We start from the raw sequence: 13,858 nt of genomic DNA on the forward strand, positions 1-13,858 counted from the left end.
TTATAAACAACACAAGAAAATTACATTCATTTAAAAGAAAATGTAAAACTGTAGCATATTTATTAGATGAGCACATTTCTTACTTTCCATAAATAGATTGGTTGCATGTTTATTGTGCAAAAAAGGATGCTTATTTACGAACAAATCGAACATCTCACAATTATTTTATTTTATTTGTACATAGTTTGATCAGGTTGATCGTATAGTTATGAGAGGTTAGAAAATACTGAATTGATTGTATTTAATTTAAAACATAAAACAACATAAAGAATAAAACATATTTATTAATGTACAAATGTATCGTAACAATCATTGTTATAGTTAAGACACATATAGAAAAGTATGTTCTATATAGAAGAAATATATAGCCTCAATAAAAAAGAAAGGATGCAATAAATGATAGCTGGAAATGTATTTCCTGTAGCTTATTAATTAGATGAGCACATTTTCTTATTTTGCAGAAATAGATTGGTTGCATGCATATTGTGCAAAAAAGGATGTTTATTTCCCCACAAAGCGAGCCCGCCCCCTCGCGAGTTCTGAACCAATGACACGCGCGCCTCCACATCCCGTCTGCCTATCAACCCGCGTGCAGCCCACTGCATGACGTAACACCCCAGTCTGAAAGTGCAATGGCGATATTGGACAATAACAGCCGTCGCTTTCGGGGGACCACATCTATATTATGTGGCTAACGCCGAAGAAAAACACCTTCCAGTCGGCTGCGAGAAGACACGTAACGTGGGCACGAGTGGCGCGAGCGCATACCTGCGAGCAGGGAAAGGTGATTTCACAGCCTGTGCACGCGATGACAGTTTAGACACAAAAAAGGGGGAGAAAAAACCGCTGGTAAGTGCAACTCCACTGATTGCAGCAGCGTTTTTGGCAGAAAGCTTCTTTTTTTGTGCAGCTGGTTAAATTGTCTCCAGGCTTCAGATTTAAAGGGGCGTGGCCGCGCGCTGTGCAGCTGGGTACCACTTCTGACTGAAAGGATGCTGATAGCTTAGCAACAGCGACAAGGAAGAAGAGAGGAGGATGCACAGAGAGAGAGAGGGAGAGAGAGAGAGAGAGAGAGAGAGAGAGGGGGTGGGGGTAGACAATGGATGTGCGGTTTGTCAGCATCGTTACTGGAGGAAGAGAGAGAGAGAGTTAAAGTCACACAGGAAGCTGCTCCACATGTAAACAAAGGGTGTGGGCCTGTCAGCTGGCCCGAGCAGCAGCAACCATGTTGATTCACGCTGTCAGAGGAGGAAACCTCCTCCAGAACTGTTGCATCAAGATTCCTCTTTCCTTTCTCCTTTCTGTGTTGTCATCCAGGTGTGACGCGTGAACATGGCCACCCAGGAGCCGTCTCCTCCCTCGTCCATGGAGAGCAACAAGCCCGGCTTCCCCAAGAAGATCCTGGGCAACAAGCTGGAGGACAAGCACCTGTGCAACTGCTGCCACAACATCCTGCGCCGGCCGTTCCAGGCCCAGTGTGGACACCGCTTCTGCTCCTACTGCTTCAACAGGACTGTGAGGTGAGATCATGTGAGGGCTTATGGAGGTTGTCCTGGTGTAAAGAAACATTACTTATAGAACGCATTTAATACCACAGCTAACAGAATAAAAGCTCACAATATAATAGAAAAAAATGTTCTATGAACAACCTGCACAGTGGCGGAGAAAAGGGCCCATATGCATGCAAAAAGTTTCCTAGCATCTATAAGTTTATACTATGTAGCATCATAAGGGCACCTCAGGTTCCTATTCATGCATTATTTGTGGGCACCCCAGAGGGTTTTCTTTACTAAATTGGCCACCCTTGAGTGCACTTTATCATGTTTTCTCAGTTTAAGGGCACCATTGAGGGGCTTATTATCATATTGTTTGTGGGCACCACCTCTCCATGTTTTCTCTACTAAATGCCACCTTGAGTCCACTTTATCGGCTTTGGGGGCACAGTATCACATTGTTTCCATTTAAGGGCACCTTTGGGGGCATTTTTCCATGTTTTCTCTGTTTAAGGGCGAATTACCATGTTTTATCTACCATAAAGGCATGAGGGCACCCTTATCTATAATAAAGTATGATCATTTATTATTCAACTATATTTTCATTATTTTTGTTCTGAATCTGAAGAGTTACTCACAAACTAACACATAAAGTACAATTACCTCAAAATGGTACAAAAACACAGTGCTTGTAGTTGTTTCTGATGTTTACATATTGTATTTCCAGTATATCAGTATAATGTTGTTTTATTGCAGTAATGGACCCCAGAAATGCAGCGCCTGCATTAAAGAGGATATTTTTGAGGATCCTACATCGATTTTGAAACAAGGATGTGTGAGTTTAAAAATGTTTCTATCCCGTTAAGAAAAATGTGCTTTTCTTGTGTTAGAATTGTTGTTTGTTGAATTTAATCTTGGAAAATTTCTTACAATGATTTCTGCACATAATTTGGCAAAATTATGGTTAGTTATGTCCTTTGGTCTATATATTTTTAAATAGCAAGACATGCTCTATATAATAACTACTTAGATTTTTCATGTAAATAATAATAACTTTAATTGTACAGAACGGTTTGAAAACAAAGTAACAAAGTTCTCTACAGTGAAGCAAGGAATAAAAATCTGATAAAATAACTAAAATTAATTCAAATTAAATTTATATAACCAAATAAAAAGAATAAAAATTACAAATTTAACATTTAAACAGGTATTTAAATATTTGTAAATATAATTAATATTTAACACAGAGACCTGTAGTAAGTAGTTACAGATGTCTTCAGGGAATTAAAACCGTTTCAGTTTCATTTTGACGTCTCCATACAGACACACATGATGTTAAGATTCACTATTTCTAAAAACCTCTTTAAACACAAAGAAATGTCTTGTTTGTATAATATAAATATATATAAATAATAATAGATGATTGAACTTGTCCGTCCTGCTCCAAACCAACATTTACAGCCACCGTTTTGTAGCTTTGAAGGTTTGTTCAGACCAGAAATGAAGAAAAACAAAATGCCTCATGCTTTATTTGTGGGCAGAACAAATATTTGCTCTTCGCAATGCACTCCTAAAAACACAAAGTATGTGTCAGTGCAGGAAGTTTTGAACATACAGCTTCTCTGCAGCATAAATAATCTATAAAATGGAGGAAGGAAGATGGAGAAACTTGGCAGAAACTCTGTTTGTTTTCTTGTTTTTTCAGGCTTTTCCTGACAACGCAGTCCGAAGGGAAGTCGAAAACCTCTCGGCTGTTTGTATCAATGAAAACTGCACGTGGAAAGGCAGCATTAAAGACTACGAGGTGACCTTTGACCTACTTTCAGGGTTATTTTAAAAATGTACATGTTTTGTTTTTATTGTTTTTTTTAAGTAGCAAAGATTTGTTGGTCTCCCTGATGTCCATGAACTATTTTTTTTGCTATGTCCACCTTTTTTTTATAATTATTTTTTATATACTGCAAATATATGTATATATTAAAATAATCTGGGAATTTTTGCACGTTCTCAGGGTAATATATTACAAATGTCTGCACAAAACTACGACTACTACTACATCTGTGCTGTGCAGCTCTTTAATTTTAAAAATATGTATATTTACATATTTTAAATGATATTTTTTTCATGCATAAGCAATCAAACTTGGTGGAGGGGTTAAGCATGAACTAAGCATGAACCTATTTTATTTTGGAAGGGCAGATCACACCCATTTTTTTTATTTTTGTCAACATTGCAAGATAGTGCATACAGTAGAGAACTGGATTGGGATTCAAAACATAAAGAAGATGTAGTTCCAAGGATTCCGATTCATTCTGAGCTGTGTCATCTTTAGCAGAAATCCATTCAAAAAACAAGGGAAATACCAACGCAGGTCTCATTACTCACCAAATGTACAGATAAAATCAGACTCATCATTGTTTCTGAATCTTTCCAAGCATCTCCAGCAATTCTGCAACCACATAATCCACCAAAGAGAACATCTTAAAGTATTATTATTCATTTTATCAAGGTACTCACCCTCCTTTCTCCAGACAGAAAAACAACACAGACCTTTCTCCCGTTACTGGTGTCCTCATGATTTTAGCAGCGTTTTTCTTCTTAGAATTCCATCAGAATTTATTATCATTTTTCTGGGTTTTTGTTATCCTGCAGTACCGCTCTCTGCCTGAGCACAAGCAGGGGCGCTGTTTTACAACGACACAAACACTTGGAGGAAAAATATAAAAAGTAATATTTTAATGATGAACTTTTTAGTGCAGGATATCTGTGTATGCATAGTCAGAATGTTTGCTTTTTAAAAAAACAAACACTTTATTTATAGTTTTTCAGATTACAAAACAGGTAATCATCAACAATACAACCCCACCCACCAAGGCCACATTGAAAGTAAAATAAATCTAAATAAAGAAATATAATAATTAAAATACAATAAAATAATATAATATGTGCATTTTATTTTCCCTTACTATACAATAAACCAGATTCTGGTCTGATTGATAACCAGTGAGGTCACCGTAATGTAAAGATCGCCACAAAAACTTACTGAAGCTCTTCTTCTTTCTTTCCTTCTTCCAGCTGAACCATGAGGGGAAGTGTGAGTTCATGATCATCCCGTGCCCGTCCTGCAAAGAACGAATCCGCTTCAACGAACAGGAGCGCCATAACGAGCGAGAGTGCCCCGAGAGAACACTCAACTGCAAGTACTGCAAGGAGCCATTCCACTTCAAAAACATCAAGGTTAGAAATGATTTATTTAAACTCGGCTCAGACGCAGAACATCATGTCGCAGCACAGCAGCTCTTTGTGTGTCTGAAGAAGAAACTCTTTATTTTTCAGGCACATGATGAGATCTGTCCAAAGTACCCGATGATCTGTGAAGGCTGTGCCAAGAAGAAAATACCCAGAGAAAAGGTACGTCTGTTAACAGCATGCAGATGAGACGGAAACATTTTGTTACAAGATAATATCACAGTCCCATGAAGCTACTGCACTATTATACTATATATTATACTATTATACTATACTACAGCTTTTGGTTTTCTTTAAAAACATATTCTTAGAAATCTTTCAACGTACTTCCAGAATCCTCAAACAGTTTCGTAACCATTCGGGTGAAAAACAACCTTTAAGATACTGTGGTTGGGAGATTCATCATATTTTTATTTTCAATAATGATTAAAACAAGATAATCAAGATGAAAAGATTTTTGTGCTGCTTTCTGTTTCAAAATAATTATCTTATTTCATCTTGTCACCAGTTTATATGTATATATACAGTGCTCAGCATAAATGAGTACACCCCCTTTGAAAAGTAACATTTTAAACAATATCTCTATGAACACAAATACAATTTCCAAAATGTTGACAAGACCAAGTTAATATAACATCTGTTTAACTTATAACATGAAAGTAAGGTTAATAATATAACTTTTCATTCATAATTTTCAGTTTTACTCAAATTAGGGTGATGCAAAAATGAGTACACCCCACTAAAAGTCTCGGGAGCAAAGCTAAGTTTTAGACTACAAATGTCTAATTTAACAATAATCGACCCCAGGTGAGTCTAATTATTCATTACACAGATGTCCAGCAGACAGTTGACTATAAAAGGGTGTTACTTAAATAAAACCCCTTCCCATTTCATGTTGTTAGCAATGGCACCACATGTCTCAAGACCTGAGAAGGAAAATAATTTCTTTACACCGCAAAGGTGAAGGCTACATGAAGATAAGCAAAGCTTTACTTATCAGTCAAGAATACTGTAGCAAAAGTGGTACAAAAATGTAAAAAAGATGGAACTGCAACCATCTCACAGAGACGTCCAGGCCGTCCGCAGAAGTTAACACCTCGACAGCAGCGTCTTCTGATGAGAAGGGTCCAAGAAAATCAGCATGCAAGTTCATTGCAGTTATCTAAGGAATTAGAAAGCCAAACTGGGGTGACTGTTTCTGGTGACACAATACGCCGTACACTGCAGAGGAATGGCATGCATGGGTGCCGTCCACGAAGGAAGCCTCTCCTAAAGCCCAGGCACAAAAAAGCCTGTCTAGAGTTTACCAGGGCCATGCTGACAAAGATGAAGACTACTGGGACTCTGGACTCTGGAGTGATGAGACCAAGATAAATGTTTTTGGAACTGATGGCTTCTAAACTGTGTGGCGTCGCAAAGGTGAGGATTACAGAGAAAAATGCATGGTGCCTACAGTGAAACATGGTGGTGGCAGTGTCCTTATGTGGGGTTGCATGAGTGCTGTTGGTGTCGGGGAGCTGCATTTCATTGATGGTATCATGAATTCACAGAAGTATTGCTCTATACTGAAAGAGAAGATGCTACCATCACTCCGTGCCCTTGGTCGTCGTGCACTTTTCCGACATGACAATGACCCTAAACACACATCTAAAGGCCACTGTTGGATTTCTGAAGAAGAACAGGGTGAAAGTGATTCAGTGGCCAAGTATGTCTCCTGATCTGAACCCAATTGAACACCTATGGGGAATTCTGAAGAGACAAGTTGAGCATCACTCTCCATCCAGTCTCTAAAAGAGGCCATTCTTGAGGAATGAAAAAAGATCAATGGAGCAAAATGTTGTCAACTTGTTCATTCCATGCCTAGAAGACTTGGTGCTGTCATTAAAAATCATGGAGGCCATACAAAGTACCAGATGTAATAGTTTTTGTTGTGGGGTGTACTCATTTTTGCATCGCCCTTATTTCAGTAAAACTAAAAAATGTGTAATCTAAGTTATATTATTAACCTTACTTTCATGTTATGAGATAAACAGATGTTATATTAACTTGGTCTTGTCAACATTTTGGAAATTTTATTTGTGTTCATTGAGATATTGTTTAAAATGTTACTTTTCAAAGGGGGTGTACTCATTTATGCTGAGCACTGTATATTAGGGAATATGTTGAATTTAGTCTATCTCAATGTTCAATATATGTTTAGTACAAAAGTATGTTTAGTAGTTTTCATTAGGTTTCAGTCTAATTTATTATTATTTATTATATTTTTTTATAATATTAATGTAAATATATATAAATATTTATTTAGATTTTTTAATTATAATTTTTTTAATTGGTTTTCACTTAAATCAAATTTGAAGTAAAAAAAAAAGTAATATATAATAACTCTAATAATAAAATAGTTATACTGAATGTGTATGTTTTCACTTCCTCTCTTTGCTTTGAAGTTTTGTTACTAACTATTTGACTGTTTGTGGCTTCTTGTTGCACCAAGAAGCTCAGAATTTAATGTTTTTTACAGGATCTGGTTAGTGCAAATGTTTTTTTTTTTTTACATTTTTTTAAATTTAAATAATACGTGTAGAATAAATGATGATGAAAGTGTTAATTTATTCATAATTTGTTCAAAGACGGTCAGAAATGTGAATATTAGACAATAATTTCTGTTTTTACAGTGTCTGGCTGTGATAAATAGTAAATGTAATTTTGGCATTAAAAAAAGAAAACATAAATTTAAATTCACTGGTAAGTTATTTTAATCATGTTATACATACTTAATGCCTTTTTATTGTTTATTGTTTACAGTATGTGGATCACATCAAGTTCTGCAGCAAATTCAGAACTCCGTGTCGATTTCATGTGGTGGGATGTGATATGTCTGTAAGTAAGACTGTCTTCTCAATAATAACCGTTATATATTAACTCACATACACATGTTAACAGAAGAGGGACTGTATGAACATTATCGGGGGAGAATGGAGGCTCTCCTGTTTTAGTTTTATGGGGACTTGAGAGGGTTAATTCTTCCCTTCTGAGGCCAAACGTACACGGGACCATTTGAATAATTGAATGAGTTCTCATCTCATCTCCCTTCTTCAGGTGGAAAAGGAAAAGATTCATGACCACGAGCGCTCCTACGCCTACGAGCACCTCAACCTGCTGCTGCACTACATCATGGGCATGAAGGTGAGCATGGAGGGCCTGCAGCCGCAGGGGCTGGAGGTCGCCGGACACAAACTGGTGGAGCTCCAACAGTCCCTGCGGGAGCTGGAGGCCAGAGTCTCCCAGCTCAGCACCTCCTCCTCTGGGCCTCCCGTGCAGGGAGCGGCCGCCGCCTCCTCCTCCTCCTCCAGCTCCGGTCCTCCTGGTCCTCCTGCTTCAGCTCCTCTCCCTCCGCCTCCCACTCTGGCTCCCACTCTGTCCGTGTCCACCTCCTTCACGCCGCTGCCCAGCTCGGTGGGCGCCGCCCTGGAGCTCCAGCTCCACAGCGAGAAGACCAAGGTGGTGGAGCTGGGCCGCAGGTGTACCGAGCTCGAAGTTAAATCCGGCACGTTTGAAAACGTGGTGTGCGTCCTGAACAGAGAGGTGGAGAGGTTCGCCACCACCATGGAGGCCAGCAACCGCCAGCACAAACTGGACCAGGACAAGATCGAGGCGCTGAGTAACAAAGTGAGACCTTCTCCGCTAGTTTACAGCAAAACTCAAACAAACCTCAGCACACGGACATCATACACATATTTTTAGATTTTTAGTGGCCGACACTCTCTGAAGATATAATTATATCCGATTTCCATGATGACTAAACATCAATAAAACTGCTTAGGAAGTATTGGAAAAAAAGATGATTACTGCCGAACTTGCCTGGGAATTGTAACATTTTTAAGTTTTCTTCACTGTTAAGTAATCCAGTTATAGTTGTCTCTACATCCAAGGGTGCCCTGCAAACAGGAAGTGTTAATAGCTTATTTAATGGGCTAAAATAACAGGGCCCAAGTAGTGACATTATACTTCCTGTTTACATCCACCAAAGCATTATGGGAATTGTAGTTCCAAATCCTAGAGCAATTATTCCCCCAAATAGAATCACAGTTTGAATGTATGACAAAAGTGACTGAAGGAATATTTAAGGCATTCAAAGCACACTTTTACAATTTAGTATTTTTAAGTTTACTGTAATGCAGCTTAAAATAAACTTATATAAAATAACACTTTTTCTGTGTAGTAGTGGACCAGAATATATATACTTATATATCATAAATATACTTATTACCTAGTAGTAGTATACCTAAAAACACAACACACAAGTATACCCCTTTTTCACTTGGGATTACAAAATCTAAAAGTAGGAGGGTCAAAAATCCATTAACAAACTTTTTTTAATGTTGCATTCAATTCAATCAATTTATTATGAATTACTTAATCTTATAATAATAATAGACTTTATCTATAGAGCACTTATCAAAACAAACTACAACGTGCTTCACAGAGAGAAAAAAAAAAGCCAAAATGAATGATAAAATACGTATAAGGCAAAATTAAAAAAATAAACAAAAACTCAGGTAAAATCAGGAAATGCTCTCTGATAAAATGTCATGGATAGTAAAACTTTTATTTAATGAATATTGACTTGATTTAAAGAATAATGTGTGATGGTTTTAAAGCAGTGTGTTTATTTCCAGGTGCGGCAGCTGGAGCGGACGGTGGGGCTGAAGGACCTGACGGTGGCGGAGATGGAGGGCCGGCTGAGGGAAATGTCTGCAACCACCTTCGACGGCGTCTTCGTCTGGAGGATATCTGACTTCGCCAAAAAGAGACAGGACGCAATCGCAGGTCGAGCCCCGGCCATGTTTTCACCAGGTAACACTGTCGATCAGGAGATCCCCCAGTTCTGATGGTTCTGTAACGGCTACATATATAAATAAATAAATAAATATATATATATATATATATATATATATATATATATATATATATATTAGATAAGATTATCTGATCTGCTGGTTGTCTCTCCCAGCCTTCTACACCAGTAAGTACGGCTATAAGATGTGTCTGCGGATCTATCTGAATGGAGATGGGACGGGGCGCGGCAGCCACTTGTCCCTGTTCTTTGTGGTGATGAGAGGACTGAGCGACGCTCTGCTCAAATGGCCTTTCAACCAGAAGGTACGAGAGATATTAACCAAGGCTTTGTTTCCTTATTTATGTGTTTAATAGTCAAATTACTTTTGTCTTTATTTGATTCATGTAGTATATATTTTAAAGGAATTAAGCAACCAAAAATGATCATTTGTATATCAATTAGTCACCCAGTGTTACCCAGAATTCATGAAAAAAACTTACATTTCCTTCCATTCCTCCACAGTGCTTGGAGAATATGAAATATGAAAATGAATATTTTTTTATGAATTGAAGTAAATGGGGTCAGCATAACATAACATCAGTTTACAAACTCATGCAGTTTAATCCAAAACTCATTTGTCCAGTCACATGCTCAGTACTTCCCAAACTCAGGCATCATCATCAAAACTTTACTATTGAACACATTTCCTCCTGAGTCTGGATCTTTCTTTATGTTCTAGAAAACGTTTTCTTATGTTCTAGAAAACGTCTCCTCTACTCCTCCAGACTCACTGTGACTTGAATAAGCGACAGTCTTTCTGCTTTCTCACCCAGATGTGATCTTCCGTAGCAAATTTTGGCATAGATCGATGTAAGGCAGCTGCAAGAAATGTTCATGACGTGTTTCCATGAACATCAGACTCCCTTAAGAAAACCTGTAATTTCACTGTAGCAGAGTCTGACAGACTTCCTGCTCAGTCCTCGTTCTGGTTCTGGCGTGCATCCCTTCCACCCAGTGGGCCCAGCAAAACGTTTTGGGCCTCCAGCAGCGTAATGTTTGCTTCTGCTCCAATAAAGTAGTCAAAGCAGGTGAGAAAAGGCTGAACTCCACCTCAAGGCGGAGCTCCGATGCAAGGCGCTAAACTGCAAGTTGAAAAGCTGGAAAGAAGATAGAGAGGAATATTCATATGATTTAAACAGTTTTTATTCACAGATAAAAAAACAAACCTGCATGATTTTGTCTGACTTCTTTGGAATCCGACCCGATGGCCCCATGACAGGCGTTTGGAGCAATTAAAAAAAAATTAGTCAATGTTGTTTGCTTTTGTAAACCATATCGAGGCATCAATATTAAATAGAAATTGTTTATCATCCAGAGAAAAAACATCCTTCTAATCTCAGTTGGTCCCTTACAAGTCTCAAGTCTGGTACCCATAATGTTGAGGTAAGTCATAGAAACAACTTGAATGTGTACTTGCATGCATTTGATTGGCCCATGCAGCATTGTGGGCAGGACTTAAACAGGGTTCTTCTTTTTTGACGTTTTTTGGAGACTAATTCAGTCTTAACACAGTCAGAGTAAATATCGCCACAAAGTCTCTGTCTTATATAAAAACTGTTAAAGCATATGAATAAATCTTTCCAGGTGACTCTGATGCTGCTGGACCAGAGCAACAGGGAGCACATCATCGACGCCTTCCGCCCCGACGTCACCTCCTCCTCCTTCCAGCGGCCGGTGAGCGAGATGAACATCGCCAGCGGCTGCCCGCTCTTCTGCCCGCTCTCCAAACTCGACGCCAAGAACTCCTACATCCGCGACGACACCATCTTCATCAAGGCGATCGTGGACCTCACGGGCCTCTAGACGGGCCCACACAGGGTGGTACTGTAGTTTTTGGCAAAAACCAGGCAGCTCTTTGACCATTAAAAGCTTCATTTTAGCTCAGTCGTGGTCCCTTTAGGGCTTCTGTTCAGGCATCTTACGGTCCCCTGCAGCTTCAGGGAGACTAAACATGCTTGCGGCTGCGTGCGGCTGCAGTTTGCTCCGTCCAGACGGCGCCGGCGTTGTCATAACGCTGGTCGTCTCTGTAACGAGAACCGCCTTCATTGCTGTACATTTCAGGTGCAAAATGTTTTCTTTTAACGTCACAACAACACGAATAAAAAGTCACCTCAGTTGTGCACATAACATTTCAGTTAAAGGACGAAGAAAGCGCCAGTGCAGCGAGGTCAGTGCAGTGGAAGCAGAGATGTTATGACGGAGTAATAAAGAGTGAACATCTTTTTCTTTTAAATCTGCATTTGAAGAGAACGTGCAGTGTTAGAACAGGGTTGTAGATTACAGATAGTTGATGTGATCTTTCTGATAATAGAGTTAGAGCATGGCTTGGTGCAGTTTTATGCTTCTTTTTTTTTTTACATTTTCTTGCAGATTGTGGATATTGTGAGCTTCTCAATTCCAGTGTCGAGTGAATTTGCATAGACAAACGTGGAGTTATGTTATGAATAAGATTACAGGCATTTTTTTTGCCTTTTTTCCTTTTGGCGCAAAGTGCATGCCGCTGGCGTTCTTTTGAAAACGGCTCCTTATTTTGGACTGAGGGTTCCTCGTTTGTTGTTGTTAGTGAATTAGCCATCCGTGATGGTGGACATTGCCTGCATGTCTTTTGGATAGCCAGGCTATTTTACATGTAAAGTTAGTGTTGCGTATTTGTTCCTATTAGGGGTTCGGTGGTTCTGATTGGTGGTTTGGTACATCTGTGGAAGATACAGTGGAGTTACCAAGGAGTCAGGGCAGCTTGCCACTCAAGCCTGAGGCATAAAACTCTGACAAACATTACATAGCTGGAGTTTTCCCCCCCAGGATATGCTCACTAGCTCGCATCTCAACACATAGTACCGTGCCCCACCACAGACTGAGGTTAACACAGATTCCACGAAATGAAGGAATTGTTCGTTCCTTGTTTTCTGTCCATTATACAAGTATACCGTGCATATGTGTTTCTGCTGCTCTTAAGATAGAATACTGATGTGAATCTAATATATATGTTGGTGCAAATATGTGTGTGAAGGCTGAGAAATAAGAAAGGATTGTAATACTTTGTTGGGTTATTTATCGCAGATTGATGTTCAGTGCAGCCCCAGATTTTTGCTCTCACTGATTTTCCAAAAACAAGGCACCACAAACATTATATCTCATCTAAACATGTACTTTTTCTACGTGTCCACCAGAGATTGCTGTTCTACTTACTTAGCATGCATGCTGAGGTTTTTTAAAAGGTTTTCCCGCTGCTGGCCTGTTTTGAAAACCAGTCTCGACCTGTATTGAAACCTCTCTGTGCATGGGAGGCTTCAATTCATTATTCACTATGGAGTTTCACGCTGGTTCACCCTGTGAGCCGCGGTGTGAGAGCATTTATTTGTATTTGTTTGGATGAAAATAATCATAGAATAGTTATTATGTTATACCTGGCACTGCGTCTGTTCAAACAGCAGCAGCTGCCTATCTATATTCATAGCAATTTATAAATATGTATCTTTCATATCATAATGTTGAAATAATCTATATATCAATGTTAATATACACGAGATGTTATAATAAACATAGTATTACTGAATACCTTATTAATTCTATATCTATATACCAACTTTTTGTTTGTCAAGATGGTTTGAACAGGCCAGGACGACCCCCCTTTGTGCAGTAAGGACTTATAATTCTCTCTAGAGTGCAATATATATGATTATGTCTGTTAGATTTCGGCGATGCCTCGGCTTTAAAGGTTTACAGAGGTCACACTCGACTTATTTGTTTACATCACTCATTGTGGCGCTGAAGAACGGCAAGCAATTTTTGGACTTTTCAAGGAAGAGAATGGTGCTTTCCTTGTCATTTTCACTGACGCGGGGAGTCCGGGAGCTTTTCATGTGAGAAATTTTAATGTTGAGGAAATCATGCTATAAGTGGAGTTTCTGCTCTTTAACTTTAAAAACGAAGACTGAGCATGTAATAAGTAGGATTACATGAACTTTTTAAGTGTAACGTGCCAAATCCAAATATTACCTCCGTATACTAACAATGTTGTATTTGCAAGTTATATTTTGTGTTCTATGCTAAAATATGGTGCCAAATATGTTTATATTTGCTGCGTGTGTGTGTGTGTGTATGATGCATGGGTCACTACTTCTCTAAGCACCAGAGGAGATAATTAGTAACGTCCCATGAATACTCCCGAGGTTTTTTGAATGTAAGCTTTATTATTTAATTTTTTACTAAAAACACT

At 38.8% G+C, this 13,858-nt stretch overlaps 1 protein-coding gene across 1 annotated transcript; it reads left to right on the forward strand.

Annotated features, from left to right (window-relative positions):
- Window positions 1-654: 654 nt before the first annotated feature.
- On the forward strand, window positions 655-12,801 carry LOC131992369 (TNF receptor-associated factor 2-like). The gene is made up of 11 exons (XM_059357932.1): window positions 655-849; window positions 1,318-1,520; window positions 2,250-2,328; window positions 3,199-3,297; window positions 4,569-4,730; window positions 4,830-4,904; window positions 7,545-7,619; window positions 7,839-8,408; window positions 9,419-9,596; window positions 9,754-9,902; window positions 11,224-12,801. The coding sequence occupies exons 2-11, from the start codon at window positions 1,333-1,335 to the stop codon at window positions 11,440-11,442; spliced, it is 1,794 nt and encodes a 597-aa protein (XP_059213915.1). The 5' UTR covers window positions 655-849; window positions 1,318-1,332; the 3' UTR covers window positions 11,443-12,801.
- Window positions 12,802-13,858: the final 1,057 nt, after the last annotated feature.

This window comes from Centropristis striata, chromosome 19 (assembly GCF_030273125.1).
Source record: "Centropristis striata isolate RG_2023a ecotype Rhode Island chromosome 19, C.striata_1.0, whole genome shotgun sequence".
NCBI classification, from domain to species: domain Eukaryota; kingdom Metazoa; phylum Chordata; class Actinopteri; order Perciformes; family Serranidae; genus Centropristis; species Centropristis striata.

Bases quoted from the DNA above. Each gene is read 5' to 3' on its own strand.
- LOC131992369 (XM_059357932.1), top strand. From the start codon at position 1,333: ATGGCCACCCAGGAGCCGTCTCCTCCCTCGTCCATGGAGAGCAACAAG. The intron at 2,329-3,198 runs GTGAGTTTAAAA...TTGTTTTTTCAG, and splicing joins CGATTTTGAAACAAGGATGT to GCTTTTCCTGACAACGCAGT. The intron at 3,298-4,568 runs GTGACCTTTGAC...TCCTTCTTCCAG, and splicing joins GCAGCATTAAAGACTACGAG to CTGAACCATGAGGGGAAGTG.